The sequence below is a fragment of the Bufo gargarizans genome, chromosome 2 (genome assembly GCF_014858855.1).
Source record: "Bufo gargarizans isolate SCDJY-AF-19 chromosome 2, ASM1485885v1, whole genome shotgun sequence".
Classification (NCBI taxonomy): Eukaryota; Metazoa; Chordata; class Amphibia; order Anura; family Bufonidae; genus Bufo; species Bufo gargarizans.
Genome location: NC_058081.1, coordinates 241,524,254 through 241,546,684, shown reverse-complemented (window position 1 = coordinate 241,546,684; position 22,431 = coordinate 241,524,254). Strand labels below are relative to the sequence as shown.

The 22,431-nt window shown below is 41.4% G+C and overlaps 2 protein-coding genes across 3 annotated transcripts in view; one reads left to right on the top strand and one right to left on the bottom strand.

The window, feature by feature from the left end:
* The window catches only part of CCDC146 (coiled-coil domain containing 146), a 131,970-nt gene extending 115,282 nt beyond the window's left edge, over positions 1–16,688 (top strand). Inside the window, exons 13-19 of one of the 2 annotated variants that reach the window (XM_044280148.1) lie at positions 2,035–2,199; positions 4,768–4,992; positions 5,538–5,766; positions 7,409–7,537; positions 9,851–9,988; positions 11,705–11,953; positions 15,196–16,688. In XM_044280148.1, the coding sequence (XP_044136083.1) occupies positions 2,035–2,199; positions 4,768–4,992; positions 5,538–5,766; positions 7,409–7,537; positions 9,851–9,988; positions 11,705–11,953; positions 15,196–15,399 (1,339 nt within the window). In that variant the 3' untranslated portion in view covers positions 15,400–16,688. The remainder of the gene's footprint in view (positions 1–2,034; positions 2,200–4,767; positions 4,993–5,537; positions 5,767–7,408; positions 7,538–9,850; positions 9,989–11,704; positions 11,954–15,195) is intronic. The other variant, XM_044280149.1, reaches the window with a different exon arrangement.
* Positions 16,689–17,101: 413 nt separating this feature from the next.
* The window catches only part of LOC122927858 (gamma-secretase activating protein), a 139,611-nt gene continuing 134,281 nt past the window's right edge, over positions 17,102–22,431 (bottom strand). Inside the window, exons 30-31 of the mRNA XM_044280146.1 lie at positions 21,656–21,752; positions 17,102–19,095 (exon numbers count right to left, since the gene is read on the bottom strand). Coding sequence (XP_044136081.1) covers positions 19,007–19,095; positions 21,656–21,752 — 186 coding nt within the window. The 3' untranslated portion in view covers positions 17,102–19,006. The remainder of the gene's footprint in view (positions 19,096–21,655; positions 21,753–22,431) is intronic.

Sequence of the window (22,431 nt, the reverse complement as noted above, 5' to 3'; positions counted from 1 at the left end):
CCCACAGAATATTTTATAAAACTAATGAAACTGGCCTTGACAAAAATGATTGCAACTTAACTTAATATTTTGTTACACAGCCTTTTGAGGCAATCAAGTGATTTCTGTTACTCTCAATGAGACTTCTGCAACTGTCCATAAGTATTTTGGCCCACTCCTTGTGAGCAAACTGCTCCAGCCCTCTCAGGTTTGAAGGGTGCCTTCAGCTTCTTCCACAGATGTTCAATAGAATTAGATCAGGGATCATAGGCCAGTTGACAATAGTCCAGTGCTTTGCTCTTAGCCATTCTTGGATGTTTTTAGCTGTGTGTTTTGGGTCATTATCCTGTTGGAGGACCCATGACCTGCAACGGAGACCAAATTTTTGACACTGGGCAGCACATTTTACTCCAGAATGTCTTGATAGTCTCAAGATTTCATTGTACCCTACACAGATTTAAGACACCCTGTGCTAGATGCAGCAAATCAGCCCCAAAACAAAAACTAGCCTCTTACATGTTTCACAGTACATACAACGTTCTTTTCTTTGTATGCTTCATTTTTGCGTCTGTGAACATAGAGCTCATGTGACTTGCCAACAAGCTCCAGTTTTGTATCATCTGTCTAAAGTACGTTACATTCTCCCAGAAGCTTAGTGGCTTGTCCATGCTCGCTATTTTATGATTTGCTTTCAGCTTTAGTTTCCTCCTTGGTTCTCTTCTAAGTCCACTTTGGCTAAGACAGCGACGGATGGTGCGATCTTACACTGATGATGTATCTTAACCTTGCAGTTAACCTCTAATGTCTTTGGAAAGTATTCTGGGCTCTTTTGTTAACTTTCTTATCTTTCTTATTATTTTCAATCTGTCATCAATTTTCCTTTTATGGCCACGTCTGAGGAGGTTGGCTGCAATCTTGTAGACCTTAAAAGGTTATGTACACCGTTGGGGCAATTTTTTTTATTATTGAACTGTACTCATTATGAGGTAAAAATACTTTTTTCAATTAGTCTATTAAAAATATGGAGCCCTTTTCCCTGTACAGGGTGGAGATGCTCTATTAGCAGGATCAGAATTCTCTGTCTCTTCCGTCAGGCAGGGAGCTGACGGGTTCCTTATCTCTGCACTCTGACATTAAACACTCATCAAAGCTCAATCCTTATCTTACTGATAAGAATGTGGCTTAAAGTGTTTATGACCTCTTAGTAATTTAGAGATAAGGTTTTTTAGATGAACGGCACAAAGTGAAAGTAGGATTCACAAATCTAAAAAAAACTGTTAACCCTTTGTGACAGAATGGCTCAATATTTTTAAGAAAGACTAATTGAAAAAAATATTTATAGCTCCAAATGAGTAAAATGTCATCATAAATTTTTTTTACTCCAAAAGGGGTACATAGCCTTTAAACTTCTGACTAATATGTGCAACTGTAGTAACATCAAGCTGTTTGGAGATGGTCTTATAGCATGTAACTTTAACATGTTACTCTATCATTTTCTTTCTAATCTGCTGAGACAACTCTCTCCTTAGCTTTCTTTGGTCCATGTTCAGTGTGGTACCCACCATGATACCAAACAGCAGAGTGACTACTTTTGACTCTTTAAATAGGGGACTAATTACAAGTTCGAAGAAACCTGTGATACTAATTACAGGACACGCCTCAGTTTAACATGTCCCTATTGTCAAATTATTTTCAGTCAAGGGGTACTATCATTTTTGTCCAGACCAATTTCATTAGAATTCAAAAATAATGTGATTTTCATTAGCCGTTTACAGTAATTTTTCATTTATTACTTTTGTTGGTTTCCAGTTATTTCAGTGCCCATTGTGTTTATTTTTTTCTTTAATGGAATGGTGCCAAGAATTTTCTCGATGTGTGTATCATGTAATGTTCCTACTGTGTAACAATGGAAAATCAATAGCTATGTATTTAAGATGTAGAAAATAGGTCTCAGCATAACAAGTTGGGTATGCAGACGTTCGAATTAATGTGGTAAGGTGAAGATGTGTAAAGTGAAGTTCTGATATTAGTATGAATCAAGTTTTTATGTTATAGATTAAAAGAATTTGCCAAGATGTATGACATTATCCGCAATGAAAGAAACAAGTGTGTCAGCCTCATTCAGATGGCTACCCAGCGAGGAGCAGAACTACGAGAAAAACTCAAAATCTATGGAAATGAGATGGAAATACTGAGAACCAATGTTTCAAGCAAAGAAAGGTCTGTAGCATAATAGGATATAGAGAAATGATGAATTCACTGGCTGAAAGCACATCTCAGCTTGCTGATGTCTATTTATGAGCATATGGAAAGAGAATATTAAATAGACACATTCTACAGTCATTCACTGGAATCCCACGCAATGTGGGATTCAGAAAATATTTAAGTATGTTATGTGAATATGATGCTCATCTAGCGTGCATGGAATATTAAAGTATCTGACAAACAAGTTTAAAGGATAACTCAAATCTACATAGATGGAAATTCTTTACTGTAAGAGCAGTGGGATTATCTAGCCGCATGTGCTGCGATTGGGTCCTATGGGCAACAAAGTTTTTCTTTTAGTCAGTTTCATGATTCTAGCCCATTATTTACAAAGCTAATCTGCCAGGACATCCAGCCAAAAGTAATGCATTTCTGATGCTCATGCATTAAAATACTTAGGAGCCGTTCACACAGCTGGTTTTACTGCAGACTTTTTGGGCAAACATGTGCCTTCTCAGTTCCGCCGTAGCTTCAAGCCTTGCGTTGAAATGAATGGGAGGTAGAAGGCATGCGGCTGCTGGTGGTGACTGCGCCAAAATTCCAATGCAAAAGACGCCTTGTGAACATACTTTAAATGTTTTTTCACTCATTGGTAGTTGGAAATAAAGAGGGATATAGTGGGATGGTAGGATATCACTCATGAAAAACAGAGGGACACATTTATCAATGGTGGTGTAAGAACAGCTCTTTACAGTGAGAGAGTGGGGTTTTACTTTATCAAGATGTCATCATGGTACATAATACACTTCAGCTTTAGCCATACTTCTGTAGATGCACAACCTCATGGCTCTCATTCCTGTACTCGCTATAATGTCACATGTCCGTAATTTGTTGTAGACACATTGTAAGTTGTTTAGACAATGTATCTTTTATACTAGTCTCAGAAAGGGATTAAAAAGTACTCCTCATAAACATGGGACATATCAGCTGTATCATGTCATATTGTGGTGCACATCCATTATAAATGTGCCCCTACAATTTCCATGACAGGGTAGCAAGACATGGGAACAACAGAATTACACCACCAGGATTAACATGCAAGTTATAATGTCATAACAATGCTTCAATGCATCAAAGATCTTAAAAAAAAAAAAGCAAAACAAAGGAAAAAGACCCACAGACAAAAAAGGTGGTAAACAACAGTTTTAATGGCATTAAAGAATCATAGCAATACTGAATATTTATCTGTAAGGAAGAATGACACGCTGTTTTGTAATGAAAAGGTTATGCAAACATGGTCAAGACAAGGAAATTCAGAAGCCAAAAAAGCACATCACATGCATATAAACAATGATCTAATTAAAATATATTTTATAATCGCTGAATGACTGAGGGCATCTATCAGCAGTTTTGTACCTATGACACTGTCTGACCTGTTACATGTGTGCGTAGCAGCTGAAGGCGTCTGTGTTGGTGCCATGTTCACATGTGCCCACATTGCTGGGAAAAATCATGTTCTAATGTATGCAAATGAGCCTCTAGGAGCAACGGGGGCGTTACCGTTATACCTAGAGGCTCAGCTCTCTCTGCAACTACTGTGCGCTCTGAACTTAGATTGACATGGCTAGGCAGTGAAGAAATCAAAATGGAAAGGGCGTAATGGCAATGCCCCCGTTGCTCCTAGAGGCTCATTTGCATATATTAAAACATGATTTTTCTCAGCAATGCGGGCACATATGAACATGTGAGCCTCTAGGAGCAACGGGGGCGTTACCGTTATACCTAGAGGCTCAGCTCTCTCTGCAACTACTGTGCGCTCTGAACTTAGATTGACATGGCTAGGCAGTGAAGATGTCATCACACCTGGCCCAGGCAATCAAAATGGAAAGGGCGTAATGGCAATGCCCCCGTTGCTCCTAGAGGCTCATTTGCATATATTAAAACATGATTTTTCTCAGCAATGCGGGCACATATGAACATGGAACCAACACAGTTGCCTTCAGCTGTCAAGCGCACATGTAACAGGTCAGTTTCATAGGTAAAAACCTGCTGACAGATGCCTTTTAAAAATCACCTAAATACTGGTACCTCCGAATGCAGATTGTTAGGCTACTTTCACACTAGCTGCAAGGAATTCCGGCAGGCTGTTCCGTCGGGTGAACAGCCTGTCTGATCCGTCCTGCTGCTAGTGTCAGTGTGCAGGGGCGGAGTTCCGGTGGAGGCACGGCAGCGCACGGTGAGAGGCTGCCGGAATAAAACTAAGACATGTCAGACATTTATTCCAGCAGCCTCTCAGCGTTCGCTGCCGTGCCTCCGCCGGAACTCTGCCCCCGCCCCAATTATAGTCAATGGTGGGGACGGAGCGGCTGTCCGGGGGCACATGGTCACTAGCAGCAGGGCGGATCAGACCGCCTGCCGGAGGTCCGTGCCGCTAGTGTGAAAGTAGCCTTACATTATGATCTACAGTACACTGAAGTTGACTAAACGAGGGTGTTTTAGCATTTTTGAATCCATGTGCTCATCATACTGTTGTTGGAGTAGCATGATCAAAAAAATTTAGGAATATTTTATTTTGTATAATAGGCAGCTCCAAAAGGCCATGTTAAAGCAGACCAACAACCATATGATACGGGATAGCCTGCAAAAGGATATCAGTAGGCTAAGCCTTCATCTTCAAGAAGTGAAGGAAAAGAGGGAACAGCAGAAAATGGAGATTGGGAGACTAACCAATATGATTAATCAGGCAGAGGAAGAAATGGTGGGACTTCGCAAGAAGTATGAATCGGCTGTGCAGAACAGGAATGAGAGGTGAGGATGGGAGGGAATCATCAGTACAGTTTATTTGTACACCAATTTTATCTAAATTGTATAGTTATTGTGGTTTGGGAAACTGACATTTTATTGGGTTCAAAAACTAATCTGTACTTCATACATTGCCTATTGACTGTCATTCCCAACAGCATAGGAAAGGAATGCTATACTAGTCTATTAGTTTCCATTTCCCATGCAATTAAATCCAACGTACTGTTGGCTGGGATCTGCTTCTCCCGCACTGCTCGGCTTGATTGACTGCCCTATTTATGTATAGGGGTAGATCTGGTAATCAAGCTGAGTGGGGCGAGGAGAAGTCACACAGCGGACTCTTCTCTCTCTTCTTGGTTCGTTTTAAAAAATCTATGCCTAGTCTGGATGAGAAGTTTGCTCTTCCAAACCTCACCCACGCATTACATAGATGACCTATTGAGCGCCATAAAGAGAATATAATGCTCTAAGAGAAATGAATATCAGTACTAAGAATGAACTGTTGGGGAAAATAAATATATATGAGGTTAATTTGTTATCGATTCTAACAGGGGAGTCCAGTTAATAGAGCGGGAGGAAGAAGTCTGCATCTTTTATGAGAAGATAAATACTCAGGAAATGCTTCTGAGAAATGGTGATGTAGAGATGATGGCACTTGATGAGAGGATTCGCTTCCTGAAGATGAAGGTCACAGAAGAGAAGAGGCAAATTGAACAAATTAAAAAAGAGTTGCCAAATAAGAAGGTTCTGGGGTCAGATCTAATAACACTTCAAATCCAGGTCAGACCTATTAGCTGTCAACATAGTCAAGCTTATTTATATGTGTGGAATCCAAAGGATTCTTCATAAATGTGGTTACAATTATGGGAGTCCAGTCCACAAATCTACACCAACTGCGAGCTATAATATGATATAATATATGCTGGTTTCTGGTGTAAATTGTGGCTCCTGTTATTTTAGGAGTTGCAATTTTTTTTTAGCAAGACCAGCAGGAGCCAAAATAGTAGCGCTGGAAATAAATTCCCCCCCTATATCTTTACATCCTTATTATTATTAGTGCACATAAACATTTAGACATAACAGTGATGAGAACATTTGTGAATTGGCTCAGAAGGCGGTTTAGTCCTGGATAGTAGTAGTATAATATTATTATTATTATTATTATTATTATTATTAATAATAATAATAATAAAGACTAGCAATTAGGAATCCTTGTCTTCAGAATACTTGCAACACTTTTTCCTTAAAGCCTATGTACACCTTTGGAGGCAGTTTTTTTTGTTAGGCTACTTTCACACTGGCGTTTTGGCTTTCCGTTTGTGATATCCGTTCATGGCTCTCACAAGCGGTCCAAAACGGATCAGTTTTGCCCTAATGCAATCTGAATGGAAAAGGATCCGCTCAGAATGCATCAGTTTGCCTCCGTTCTGTCTTTATTCCGCTTTGGAGGGGGACATCAAAACGCTGCCTGCAGCATTTTGGTGCCCGTCTGACAAAACTCAGCCAAACTGATCCGTTCTGACACACAATGTAAGTCAACGGGGAGGGATCAGTTTTCACAACACAATAAAAAACGGATCCGTCCTCCATTGACTTTGAATGGTGTTCAAGACGGTCTTGGCTATGATAAAGATAATACAAACGGATCCGTTCTGAACGGATCCGTCTGTGCAGATCCATGACTGATCCGCACTAAACGCAAGTGTGAAAGTAGCCTTAGTCATTTTTTTGAATTTGTCTTTATAAAAAATATTGAGCTGTTCTGTCACAAAGAGTTAACAGCTTTTCTAGCTGTGTGACTGGTACTTTCACTTTGTACCTGTAATAACCGTCTCTAAACTACTCAGAGGCCATATTCTTTATCAGTAAGATAAGAACTGAGCTATAATGAGTGTTTAAGAGGTCAGAGAGCAGAGATAAGGAATCAGTCTGCTGCTGGTCTGATAGAAAAGACAAAATCTAAAAAAGGTGCTCCTAGAGCATGTCAGCTCTGTACAGAAAAAAAAGGATGTCATATTTAATGAAGACAAATGTAAAAATATAAATTTTTCACTCAAAAGGAATATGATGCAATAATAAAAAAAAGCCCCCTAAGGTGTAAACCTTTAAATTCTGTCAACACTGACCATTCACATACCATGTTCACGCTACTTGGATAATTCCACACTACTTTTAGGGGCGTCCAATTGCAAACACTTAAAAGTTAGCCACTACTTTCACAGCATAATGTAAGTTTATTTTAAAACTCAGATAAAATGTGAAACATTTGCATTTTGGAATGTGTGCAGGAACAAGATGGTAGAAGGCGGCAATGCCCTTTGAGGAGATGGTGTTAAATGACTGCATTTCTTGATGTTAGATGCTGGTTAATACATACAGATGCATAGTATTTAAATGTGTGGTAATAACTTTTATCAAACAGCTTTCCCAGTGTTATGACAGAGTAGCTGAACTTGAGGAACTGGCACAGAGCCCTGAGAAAGAAAGCCGGACACGCATATTAGAGGGAAAGGATCCATCGCTACAAGATCTTATAAAGAAAATGGAGGAGGTGAGGATGGTGACCATAGTACAGTAGTTGGGACCTGCAACTATCTGCTATCCCAGCTATATGCCAATGTATGAGATTATTATGACCCTTTAGCAATTTGCCAAATACATCACTTTTTTTTATGCCTCTGTTGACATCATGACAGTATATGTAAAAGCACAATCTCCTGAAGCTACAAAAGTTTTCCTGCATCTACAAGAAAACAGTATTGTGTTTTTGTTATAAAATTTTTACAGTCCTGATCAAAGACCACTTGAAAAATTTCAAAAAGAAAATCTTATTTAGCATGGCTGGATCTTAACAAGGTTCCAAGTAGAGCGTCAACATGCAACAAGAAGAAATAGGAGTGAGACAAAACATTTTTTGAGCATTCAATTTAATGAAAACGAATAAACTGAAACAGGCTGTTTTTCAGCTGATCAAAAGTTTAGGACCACACCTCCCAAAAAAAAAACCTAAACCCCCCCAAAATAGAAACCCAACTTCCAAACATGAACTCAGTAATGAGTAGCTCCGCCGTTATTGTTCATCACTTCCAAAATTCGTTTCGGCATGCTTGATGCAAGCGTTTCCATGAGGTGAGTGGGAACATTTCTCCAAGTGGTGAAGACAGTCACACGAAGGCCATCTACTGTCTGGAACTGTTGTCCATTTTTGTAAACTTCCCTTGCCATCCATCCCCAAAGGTTCTCAATTGGATTTAGATCAGGGGAACACGCAGGATGGGCCAAAAGAGTGATGTTATTCTCCTGAAAGAAGTCCCTTGTCCTGCGGGCATTGTGTACTGTAGCGTTGTCCTGTTGAAAAACCCAGTCGTTACCACACAGACGAAGGCCCTCAGTCATGAGGGGATGCTCTCTGCAACATCTGGACATAGCCAGCGGCCGTTTGACGCCTCTGCACTTCCTGAAGCTCCATTGTTCCACTGAAGGAAAAAGCACCCCAGACCATTATGGCACGTAGAAAACATCTCAGGTGGGATCTGCTTGTCATGCCAGTAACGTTGGAAACCATCAAGATAAAAAAAATTCTCATCAGAGAATAAAAAACTTTCTTCCACCTTTGAATGTCCCATGTTTGGTGCGCTCTTGTAAAGTCCAAAGGAGCAGTTCTGTGGCGTTCAAGGAGACGAGGTCTTTGAAGACGTTTTTTGTTTTTGAAGCCCTTCAGTCTCCAATGCCGTCTGATGGTTATGGGGCTGCAGTCAGCACCAGTAAGGGCCTTAATTTGGGTCGAGAATCGTCCAGTGTCTTGACGGACAGCCAACTGGATCCTCCGGCTCAGTGCTGAAGACATTTTTTTGGGTCTTCCACTTGACTTTTTTGTTCCATAACCCTCAGGATCATTTAAGAAATTCCAAATGATTGTCTTACTGCGTCCCACCTCAGCAGCGATGGCGCGCTGTGAGAGACCCTGCTTATACAGTTCAACAACCCATGTTCAAAAAGGGAGAGTTTTTTGCCTTTGCCATCACAATGTGTGACTACCTGACAGAAAATGACAATGAATCCACATCTTTGCACAGATTTGGCCTTTTAAAAGGCATGTGGTCCTAAATGTTTGGTCTCACTCCCATTTCTTCTTGTTGCATGTTGAAGCTCTACTTGGAATCTTGTTAAGATCCAACCATGCTAAATATGATTTTTTTTTTGCCATTTTTCAAGTGGTCTTAAACTTTTGATCAGGACTGTATATCAGATACAACATTTCATTAATGAAAAAAAAAAAAATGTTAGTTGCAGTGGTTTATTTATTTATTTATTGTACCTTAGATTGAAATAGACAGCCATTCATGTTCGGGTACACAATAATTTATTTACCAAAATTCCACATAGATTTATTTTTAGCCTCTGTTACATCATGTCTCCCCCCCCCCCCCCCTTTCCCCGATGAGACTTGCCGAATCTCACATCTGCTGTATGGAGCCGAAGCTTCTTAGTTTCTCTCTGAGTCTTTCGAGGCTCTCATAGGAATGAACAGAGAAACTGACATCAGATCCACATATCAGACACTATGGGATCCAGCAAGTCTCATCAGGGGGTCACAAGATCTAACGGTCATAGGAAACAGAGGCTGAAAATGCATCATTAAATCGATCCGTCGGTTTGTTAAACAAATGACTATGTGTACCAGCTCACTTATAAACATAGGGACAACAATTTTTTTTTTTTTTCTTGGAGTGCCTCGTTAACATTGGGTACATAAATGAAATACTATGAGGTATGTGATAGATTTACCAATGCCATTTTTAAATCGGGAAGTCCACTATAGACTGTATTTGATGGTGTATTAACTCCCCTGTCTTGAATTCAGTTAGAACTAAATTTGGCTGAAAAAGAGGAGCACCTGCTGGAAAAGGACTTTCTCTACGAACAAGTTTCCAAACTTTCAGAGAGAATACGTATTAAGGCAGAAAATGGCAAGGAGGACACATTGGTTCTTGCCAAAAAGGTGTGTATAAGTGTACAATGTATGAAGAATGATCCATGTGAACTACCACTCCAGAAACAGCAATGGTACAAAAAGGGGGATGCGGAAAGGATACAAGTAGGCACAAAGTACAAATAAAGTGGCAATATTTTATTGAAAATCCTACAAAAGACCCACACAAAATTAAAACCAGTTTTACACCTGAAAACAGCCAGGGACTAGTCTTTACATCAGGCACACGGACTGCCGGAGATGCACCTAATTTATGACGAGGTGCACCCCTAGTCATAAATTAGCCAAATTTTACGGAAGCCTAGGGGGGAAATCTAAGGCTAGTTGCACACCAGCGTTTACCGATCCAGTATTGCCAGAATGCCACCTGGCCCATGAACTATAATGGGGTCCAGTGGTGATCTGGCAAATATGCAGAGAAATGGTCAGACATATACCAGCCATTTTTGTCTGGCCGATTCCTGGCACTTTACGCTGGAACAGCCTGCCGGAAGGCTATGCTGGCAGTGTGAAACAGGCTTAAAGGGAGTCTGTCACCACATTTTAGCATGTTAGACTGTTAAAATAGGGTTATGTGATCCACCCAGAACATAAAAACAGTACCTTTGTTGTAGAAAACTGACTTTTCTTTTTGCCGAAAATGAACTTATAAGATTATGTTCTGAGCCCTCTCAAGTGCCCAGGGCGGTCTCTCAATCCTCGGAGCCCCAGGCAGCATCTCCTAAACGGCTCATAACCCCGCCCTCCGTGCGCCTCTGCCTGCCCGTTTACTCCCCTCCCCTGTCCTTTTCCACTGCGGCTGTGCGGTCCAAATCGTAGCGGGCGCATGCGCAATGCGATGCCCGCTCCTGGCAGGGCATCGCAATACCTACTGCGCATGCGCCCGCTACGATTTGGACCGCACAGCAGCAGTGGAAAAGGACAGGGGAGGGGAGTAAATGGGCAGGCAGAGGCGCACGGAGGGCGGGGTTATGAGCCGTTTAGGAGATGCTGCCTGGGGCTCCGAGGATTGAGAGACCGCCCTGGGCACTTGAGAGGGCTCAGAGCATAATCGTATAAGTTCATTTTCGGCAAAAAGAAAAGTCCATTTTCTACAACAAAGGTACCGTTTTTATGTTCTGGGTAGATCACATAACCCTATTTTAACGGTCTAACATGCTAAAATGTGGTGACAGACTCCCTTTAAGTCCGGTGTAAAGGCCGGTTTTAGTAAACTACCTCCAGACAGTGTCTGTGTTTGCAGCTGCTGTTTAGGCGAAGGCTACACGGAGAGATGTGTTGCGTAACATTTATTGTAATGATAATTAATAATGTCGCACTGCAACAGTCGCAAAAAACCCATCCAAGATAGATATGTGTTCTTCTGTCATGTCGTAGCACAACACAGACATTGGTGCGACATGAATAGGTCTCCATGTAGCCCTAGCCTCACTCCTTGAGAATTGATGTCCTTTGACACCTGTGTATGGATTTTATAAGTGGAGTAAGTGATCAGTGCAGGGGGAGAGAAAAAGTGGCAGTTAAGTGTAGAAATAGGCATTTTTCTGTAATAGGATATGTTAAGGTATTCATCGTTTGTTGCACTATTGTAATTGGAAAAATGTTGACACCAGTTAACCTTTGACAATAGCAAAAAATATATTGGAAAATAACAAATCGAAACCAGCAGATTTGGCTGCAGATAAAAGTACGTTCTTATATTCTGACCTGGCAATATCTTGATAGATGAATGATCTTCAAAAGAAAATTAAAGACGCCACTCGTAAAATGATGTCCTGCATTGCGGAGCTGTCAATGCAACAAGCCAGTTCCATCAAGCTGCAGCAGGAAACAAGAGATAAGGAGAAGTTTGTGCAGAGGTGCTATACAAGAATGGAGCAAGGACTACCACCTAGTGAGGAAATGGAACAAGAGTGGAACCGTCTATTGCGTGAAGAGCATAGACGCAGAATTGAGAAAGAAGAGAAAGCTAGGGTAAGGTTCTTAAAGCGGTTTAAAATAAATTAAATGCTTCTATTATTAACATAGATGATGGTCAATTGTATTATAGTAATAATTCATGAAAACCATAATTTCATCAAGAGTTAAGATTTCGCAGGGTACAGTATGTGTTACATGTGGATTTTCCCCTTAAGTCTGCATCAGAATAGACTTTTAAAGAGGTGGTAAAAGATAATGATAAATGGCACAAATGCCCCAAAATGCTGTTCAAACAAAAACAAAACTAATTTACTTAGTTTCTTCACTGTCGTTCCTTGTGTCCTTGTACACTGATGGGCGTCATTTATTAAGGCCGGTGTTTTAGACGTCAGTCTAATACCAATTGTGCTGGCGCATGATGCGGCTAAGTTACTGTATCTAGAGGAGCTGGTCTCTACATAATTTAGGCGCATCCCCTTCTGGCCTCCCTCGCTGGCGTAGATTTAGATAATTTTCTACGCCTGAAACAGGCGTAGATAGAAAATGATAAGAGCTCGCCAGACCCCTTCCCTGCCCACACCACCCCGCTTTTTTTTTTTTTTTTTTAGACTTGGCGTGAATGGGGAAAAGACACAGATTAAGTCGCAAATCCCCTTTGCGCCCAAATCTGCGACAAATATATATATAAAAAATTGGCGTATATCTAATAATAAATGACCCCCTGAGTTTCTAGGGAGGTGCTGATAGAATACGAAGTGGGGGTAATGACACCTAAGTCTCAGTTCATCAAAATTCCAAGCACACTCCAAGACTCCATGAAAAGTTGCAGGTTTTACTATGTTTACCACTTTTAACCACTGAAGAGAGAACCTAGGCGGTTTTGAAACGCGTCTGGTGATGCTGCTGTTCACACTACAATGCTACATGGGGATTCTCCCGTTGATAAAATACTGCAATAGATACTGCTAGATGCAGAGGAACAAAACCACGGTGCGCTGCAGCCCTAAAGTAATCCTAATGCAGGGAGACATCAGCCGAATAGGAGCCGCAACCAGCTGGACAACTGACACAGTCCGTGTGGAGAGCAGCGCTAGTGCGCTAACTATTCATACAGTTCACTTTTTTTTTTAAATGGCAATGGCACAGTTATTCAAACATTGAATGATACACATCACAGTATGTTTACAAGTTGGCACATGTGTCTTTAGAAGGAAATATCTATTCATTAGTGTGAACAATGGCATCAAATTTTGATTTATACTATATTTTATTTATACATTCTATGCTTTTATACACTAACCAATATTTGGATTTGTGTAATAAAAAATAAATTATACATCTGATATCAGCCTGTGGTGGCGATTAGCTTTGTGCTCTTTTATACAGTTTAAGGCTCCATGCACACAACCGTGCTGTTTTTTGCAGTCCGCAATTTGCAGAACGGAACGTGTGGCCCATTGTAGACATGCCTATTCTTGTCCGCAAAACGGACACGCTATATTTTTTTTGTGGGGCCACGGAACGGTGCAACGGATGCGTACAGCACACGGAGTGCTGTCCGCATCTTTTGCGGCCCTATCTAAGTGAATGGGTCCGCATCCGAGCTGCAAAAACGGCGGCTCGGGTGCGGACCAAAACAACGGTCGTGTGCATGAGGCCTTAATCTTAGGGAACAGTGAGTTCCTTATTTTTGAAAGGTTGCAGGTTACTTTATTACATGTAAAAAATGTGCAAAACAATAAGTGCAGATGTGGTAAAAATCATGCAAGTACCCACATGAAGGATTTTCTTCCTGAACTGGTGATACTTTATTGCACCATTTGTAGGTTATCCTATTGTTATATTTATTGTGCGAGTTTGTATTTTCAGCGACAACTTGACAGACTGCACACGAATGAACAAACATTTGTGATTTTTACTACGTGTACTTGTTACACATGAAAATATATAATGCCTAGCAGAAGATCCTATGGTGGGCCAGTCCAACCTTGATTACTTAGGCTACTTTGACACTAGCGTTTTCTGCGGATCTGCAAAAACACTTCCGTTATAATAATACAACTGCATGCATCAGTCATGAACGGATCCGGTTGTATTATGTCTTATATAGCCATGACGGATCAGTCATGAACACCATTGAAAGTCAATGGGGGACAGATCAGTTTTCTATTGGGTCAGAGAAAAAGGATCTGTCCCCATTGACTTGCATTGTGTCAGAACGGATCTGTCTTGCTCCGCACATCGCAGACAGAAAAACGCAGCTTGCATTTCTGTCCGCGATGGGGAGGCAACCAAAAGGAATGGAATGCATTCTGGTGCACTCCGTTTCATTCAGTTTTGTCCCCATTGACAATTAATAGGGACAAAACTGAAGCGGATCTCAATAGCGGAATTGAAAACGCTAGTGTGAAAGTAGCCTTACAAAAGCTATTTATGAAGCTGACAAACCACTGTATCTTGTGATGATTTTTATTATCCTTCATTGCAAACTACATTTAATTGACATGCATTTAGAAACAATTACAATATTTACAAGTTATTTACAGCAACAGGTCACATTTAGTCATTAGCATTTAAAGCGGCTCTGTAACCCGGATCAACCCTATACAACCAGGCATATAGATCTTTTATCTGTAGGTAGTAGTGTTTGAACTTGTGTAAATATACTAATGAGCTATTGGAGCACCAGGAGGCGGGCTTATGCGGTTAGAGCACCGCCCCACCCCAAGTACTCCATACTGACACCCCTCTTCTTCAAATCCGCCCCCCCTCCTTTTATTGATGCTGAGATCTTGCGCCTGCACACCCGCTGTCTAGAACAGTGCAGGCGCATAACATCTTTGGCTTCATCCCGATATGCATACTACCACACCGCATTCACATCACAGAACCCAGAAGTGGCGGTGTGGCACATGTGCAGTAAGCATCTTCGCTGAAGATATACGCACACGCCGTTCTAGACAGCTAGTGCACAGGCTGTCAATCGAAAGGGAGGGGGCGTCAGTATGGCGCACAACTCCTGGTGCTCCGATAGCTCATTAGCATATTTTAAAGTTCAAATTCCTCCACAACAACCACTACCTACAGATAAAAAAAAAAAAAAAAAAAAGATAGGCATCCCTACCTGCCGATATGCCTGGTTGTATAGGGTTGATCTGGGTGATAGAGCCCCTTTACATTTTACAGAAAGATAGAGAAAGGTATTCTGCTGATGGAAGTGGTTTTCTACATGGTGTTATTTAAAATTCTTACAAGAGAATAAAATCATAGCTTATGGTTTCTTGTGTCCACTACAGGCAGAAGAAGAGGAAGAACAACACATATTGCCAAATGGCATTTATACAACAGCTGATCAAAGGCCAAATGCTTACATACCAGAAGATGAAAATGTCCTTCCTCTGCCTCGGCCATATGGGGCTCTAGCGCCGTTCAAACCCAGCGAACCTTGTGCAAACATGAGGCACATTAGAAAGCCGCTGATCAGACCAATTGAAATCTAATAATGGTCATCAGAAGACAACTAGCCTATGCTGTCAGGAGGACATTGAAATGGATCTCAGACTTTATACACTGTGCCTTATAGTGGTCAATACCAGTAACGATCAATTACAGAAGTTATACCACGTTAGACAATTTTACAAAGCGATTAAGGAGAAATTCAAGCTGAATGCTTATTGTGTCCATGTATAAAATGCAGCATGAGGTATTGATTTAATAAAAGTGCCTAAATGTTTGTATTAATGGCCTTCAGCTGGGATCAGGATGCCGTTCAGAAAAACATTACATTTTTATATCTCCTCTTCATTCTAGGCTACAGGACAAAACAAATATCAAGCTGTGGATTGTTGGGCTTCACAGACCATTGCTGGTGTGTAGAAAGTTCTGCTCTGCAGTGTCAGTTTCCTTCACCGTGGCAGGCCACTGCATAGCATCTAACATCGAGTCTGTTCACATATTTTCAAGTTCTATGTTGTCCCTATGCCCTGGCAAAACTCCTGCTGAACACACTGAATGGAGCTATAGGCCACAATTCACTTAAATGGATGAGAACTGCTTTTTACTGTTAGGAAAGCACAACAGACTGTGCTTTTCTATATAGAAGGTTGCCACCAAAAAAGAGGACATTGTGCCTCTGATGTATAGCAGAGATGAAATGTGAATAGAGCCTTACACTGCAGACCAGAGCATGAACAATTAATAAGCTACAATGCATTCCTGAACTGTGTGTGAAAAGGGACTATTTGCACCTTAAATGTGACATTCAATAAAACATTTATAAAAGTAATATTATTAAATGTTCAGAATTCTCTTACACACAATGTATTATAAATTTAAACTCAAGGAAATGTATGAAAGTCTAAAAACGGACCTTTGCCCACAGCAACCAATCACAGCACAGCTTTTATTTCTTATTCTGCTGTTGAACAATGAAAGCCATAACGTGGTTGGTTTCATAAATCTGCCCCCCTACCTGCCTCGCTTCTCAAACTTGACTACCAAACGACCAGGCCTGAGAATGTGTTTTATCATCATATTATATACATTTCACCAGACAATATGGAACTGAATTCAAGAAGGCGGAAGTCTGCACACGTACGTCATATACACACAGACCTAAAGAGGGATATTTCGCAAGTGACCACGGATCTGCAGAAACATCTACAGTGACGATAACAGACACAAAGCAGCAGTTTCTATTCAACTGGGTTTTCAGCATCACAATACTAAGGCAGGTGTACTGTGCAATTTTTTGTCCCAATGTAACAAGTGGACCATGAATTATACTGTACATCTGGAAAAAATACATCTAATACATCTTTCCTCATATATATGCAGGTAAGCAGCACAGTCAGTCATAGATGTAAGTGACACTGTTCACCCAAAGGTTAAAGGGGTTCTGCACTTTGTTTTAACTGATGATCTATCCTCTGGATAGATCAGCATCTGATCGGCGGGGATCCGACACCCGGGACCCCCGCTGATCAGCTGTTTGAGAAGGCAGCGCCGTGGCCTTCTCACCGTTCACCAACGGCCCAGTGAGATCAGGACTAGTATCAACTAGCGTGGGCGGGGCTAAGCTCCATTCAAGTGAACAGAGCTTAGCCCCGCCTTCGCTAGTTGATACTAGTCGTGACGTCACTGGGCCAGCTGTAAACAGTGAGAAGGCCGCGGCACTACTGCCAGCTCCGCTGCCTTCTCAAACGGCTAATCGGTGGGGGTCCCGGGTGTCCAGAGCATAGATCATCAGTTAAAACAATGAGCAGAACCCCTTTAACTTTACAGAAAACTCAAACTTCCTAGTAAATATAAATACAAAGTAAATATGCATCCAGCATAACACCACAGAGTTAGCAGCACGTACTGGTCATCATGGCAAGAAAGCAGACAGTAAAACTTATGAGCAGGATTACAATGGATAAAGACTTCTGTGGACAGTAAGAAAACACCACATGTCAAAGACCAAGAGAATCACTTGATGAAGTAGAACATATGAATGGTAAAAACAACAGGAAAGGTATTCAGGGACAGAATGGGAACTTAAAGTTACCCTGGAAAAAACCCTAAAATTAGCCCCTTGCTGTAGGCGTGTCCAAACTGACAAACGGCGAAGCAACACAAGTAGGCAGAGCCAGCAATAACATCGTGCAGCACAAAATACCGCTCCAGCAGAACCAAATACCGCAGTGCAGCACAAAAACACTGCCACCCCCACTGCAGTGTTGAACTCTACTACCGTCCTGAGGATGGCGATACTATCGAGTTCAGGAGAGGACCTACAGTCGCCAGCCACACAAGTACCTGATGCTCTTGGCATTAATTAATGCTTAAAAACATCATACTGTTATGTACCTGGCTGGCAGCCATGAAAAGGCCTGAGGTGACCCCATGAGCACTGGCCCACCAGGAAATTTCCTTGTAGGGTCTATGGCCAGTCCATCCCTGATAATATCTTTATAGTAATAGATTCCAGTCCTGTCACCATGCCAAGACAGTGCTTATTTCATCATGCACAGACAGTGCTGAATGAATGTACATTAATAAAGTCTTACAACATTTCAGTTCATGGACTGGACCACACTGTAAATTATTAATATACACAACTTGTTCTATTCTAACAATGTATCCAAGTCCCTAAAATTGTCCAAAATTGTCGTCATTAGAAAAGATCACCCTTGAAATAAATGGCCAAATGCACAAAAACCCAAATAAACCAGACTTCAGCGTGGCACTTGCAGAAACTACAATCCATGAAACGTTTAAGAGGGCTACCAATAACATAATGGGAAAGTTATAATTATCTTGGGCTCTAAGGGTGGTTGGTGTCTGTATTCATTAAAATAAGGTAGAACAATTCATAAGGGTTAATAGAAAAAATCTATTCTAAAACCATTAAATCTGTAAAAACAGAAAATGAAAAATTGGCAACTCATTTTGTCAGAAGTTAAATAATACCTGCCTTACTAGTAGCATAAATTACATTGAGCATACTTTGATATGTATATAAATGCTACAACACAAATTTTTGTGCTTCCCAAAATCTATAAATTTCACCATGCGTGAAGGACCATTGCAGACATGTATGTAGCTTCTATTGACCTCAACAGAAGTCACATACAGATCTGCCCCCTAGTGGCAGCAACAGCCAACTGAGATTTTACCAGTATGTAGATTGGAGGGATATAGCCTTAGTAAATATACTTGAACAACATTTATTCTTATTCCTTTGTTACATTCTAGCCATATAAAAATGTAAAAGTGATGTCTATAATTGTAAACATTTTCTGAGCAAATAATTTGCCAGTTCATATTCCTATGAGGAATAAATATTCTGTACATTTTCTATGCTACTGGCACACTTCTGCTTTCAACTTGCTGACTGAAACAAATATTGTGCCAGTAATATAAATCACTTGGTATCATCAGGTTGAGAACAAGATGCACGTCAGATGAAACCAGAGGCCTGACCAAAAAGAAAGGAAATGTCAGGCGTAAAAAAAAAAAAAAAAGCCAATGTTGCACAACATGATTTTTACAGAATTGTCACAGGAACTATGTCATCTTCATGCACGGAGCCAGTGGCATTATTCTATCCAGTGCCCAGCATGGTTATAGGCGTAGTAGATCAGCTGTTTGTTTTAAGGCGATCTCTCCCAGAAATGCAGCATCTATGTTATCTTCCTCAAAAGGATTTAATGCTGAAATAGTAATAAACAGTAGATGATAAATATAGAACATAAAAGCCGATCACTGTCAGAATGCAAACAGTCATAACTGGCTATGAATCTCCCATGCAGGGAGCAGTGCAGAAGAGAACTCAGGATGCACTGTTCCCCGACTACAGGGAAGAGGTTGCATTGTGAAAGGTGCCACTTAGACTGGTTTCACACTTGCGGCAGGGAACAGCCTGCTGGAGTTCCCTGGATTCAGCATTGCCGGATACTAGACCAGGCCCCATTGACTATATTGAGGTCTGGCAGAGATCCAGCCGCAACCTGGCAAATATGCAGCTGGAGAAAAGCTGCTGCAATCAGCGGTTTTTGTCCGACCGATTCCTGACACTGTCTGACAGACCTCCCAGCTGGAACACCCGGTGACAAGTGTGAAAGAAGCCGCATCTCTGCACTTTCCCCATCTTCAGCTTGGTGTGCGCCCCTCATGATCCACCATGTGCTAGAACATAAGGGAAAGGACCAATGGAGGAAAGTAGCCAAGCAACCCAACATGTCCATCATAACATCTGGCATCAGATGCTGGGATGTAAGGTATTCATGGAATCCCATCAATAAGGAAACAACCTGATGTGCACTAAACCTGCTCAATTAATGTAGAAATCATATTTGTAAAAATTCCTATGGAATAACAGCTCTCAATGTATGACAACAATAAACAGAACCGTGGTGGCCTTCAAGTACTAGAACTGCACATTTGGCATATCCAGGAGCAGGCAGGTCTCAAACATTGTTAGCTACCACCACCAGGTTTCAAACTAACTTATGAGCTAGGGACACTTGCTGACTTGTTGCTTGGAATTTTGCCCCTAGACCATAGAAATTACAGAACACCACTAGATTTATTGAAGACAAATAACATCTCACAAAGACAACACTTTTTTTTTTTTAAATGAAGCCAGTTCTGGTCCAGCTTCTCTCACTCCTGCAATCACTTGATAGCGGTGGGAAAGGTGCCTCGAGGCATTAAACGTCCCCTTGGGCCTCATGCACACGACCGTTTTATTCTGTGTCCGTTGTTCAGTTTTTCGTGATTTTCTGCGGACCCATTGACTTTCAATGGGTCCGTTGAAAACTCTGCTAATGCACCGTCATCCGCGTCCGTGATTCCAGTCCGTCCCCAAAAATATAACAACGGTCGCGTGCATGAGGCCATGCAGTGGAGAAATGTACCATTTAGGCCCGTTTCACACGGGCGAGTATTCCACGCGGGTGCAATGCGTGAGGTGAACGCATTGCACCCGCACTGAATCCAGACCCATTCATTTCTATGGGGCTGTGCACATGATTGTGATTTTCACGCATCACTTGTGCGTTGCGTGAAAATCGCAGCATGCTCCTCTTTGTGCGTTTTTCACGCAACGCAGGCCCCAAAGAAATGAATGGGGTTGCATGAAAATCGGGATGAGGACCCGATCATTATTATTTCCCCTTATAACAGGGTTATAAGGGAAAATGGCATTCTGAAAACAGAATGCATAGTACAATAGGGCTGGAGGCGTTAAAAAATAAAAATATATTTTTTTTAACTTGTTTGCGCAGCCGGCATCTCTTCCGTCTTCATCTTTGAGCAATAGGACCTTTGACGTCACTACGCTCATCACATGATCCATCATCATGGTGATGGATCATGTGATCGACCAGGTGATGAATGCAGTGACATCAAAGGTCCTATTCTTCACAGATGAAGACAGAAGAGAATCTGGGCTGCACGAACAAGTGGATTAAGGAGAGTTAAAAAAAAAAAAATAAAAAAATTATAATTATAACTCTCCTTAATCCACTTGTTCGTGCAGCCCAGATTCTCTTCTGTCTTCATCTGTGAAGAATAGGACCTTTGATGTCACTGCATTCATCACCTGGTCGATCACATGATCCATCACCATGATGATGGATCATGTGATGAGCGTAGTGACGTCAAAGGTCCTATTGCTCAAAGATGAAGACGGAAGAGATGCCGGCTGCGCAAACAAGTTAAAAAAATATATATTTTTATTTTTTAACGCCTCCAGCCCTATTGTACTATGCATTCTGTATTCAGAATGCTATTATTTTCCCTTATAACCATGTTATAAGGGGAAATAATACAATCTACACTACAACTAACCCAAACCTGAACTTCTGTGAAGAAGTTCGGGTCTGGGTACCACAGTCTTTTTTATCACGAGCGTGCAAAACACATTGAACCCGCGATAAAAACTGAACATCGGAACGCAATCACAGTGCAATGCACCGGGACGCATCCGGACCTAATCCGGACACGCTCGCCTGCAAGGGGCCTTATATTTGCCCATTTAAATCAATAAGTGGCTTTACATGCAATGCATAGATTCTCCAGGTCCACCAGAGCCCACCTCTGATACATAGAGGAGGGCAGGTCCAGAGTAGGTAAACCCAATCTTTGAGATCCATATAATTAGAAAGGATGTATAGACAGGACTCTTGTCCTGAATCAACCCCTTTAATTAATATATGGTAAAGTTTGAAAGGAGCCCCTAGATAATCATGTGTATAATCAAAAAGGTACCTCGATCTTCCAATTCTGATAGCATCATTATTAAGTAATTTAGTGGTAGAAAGTTAATGGTTAGCGGAGACCGATCAGATGGTGACCGTTGAGAAACCTGCAAAGGAAATATTAGAGACTTTAAATATTTTAGGAAACTAATTTGACAATATTATCTATACAGCACCTTATCGTAACCCCAGGCTTACTTTGGTCTTAACAGGGTTGTTCAGCCTTGGGGCCGGCAACCCCTGGGGTCCAAACCTGTGCCTCTGAACTTAAAACACTGTCCTGTCTGCAATCCAAGTGCTGCTTCATTCTTCTGGTACTGGTGGAACCAGGAAGCAGTTTGGTCCTGTGACTGATGTGGCCAATTATAGGCCTCAGCAGTCACAGTGGTGATGCACTGTTCAACCCACTCTGACCACTGAGGCCTGCGATTGGCTGCAGCAGTCACAGGAACAAGCCAGCTATAGCGATTGGAAATGGCTGGGAACAGAGCGGCGGACTTCGGACAGGTGGGGTTGTTCAGGGCCACAGGTTAGGTGCCCAAATATTGTTGGCTTTAAGGCTGGACAACCCCTTTAACCCTTAGGATTTTTTCGTTTTCATTTCTCTTCCCCATTTTCCATGAGCTTAACTTTTTAATAAAAGCAGAAAGAAGTTTGTCCAGCCTTGCTTCGTGGTGATCCAAAAGGCACTTTTTTGAATAATGGTATATACTACAAACATCCAGATACAGGTAGCATACGTCTACGCGTTTCGGGAAAAAGACAGTTTAGCCCTTACTCGTGACT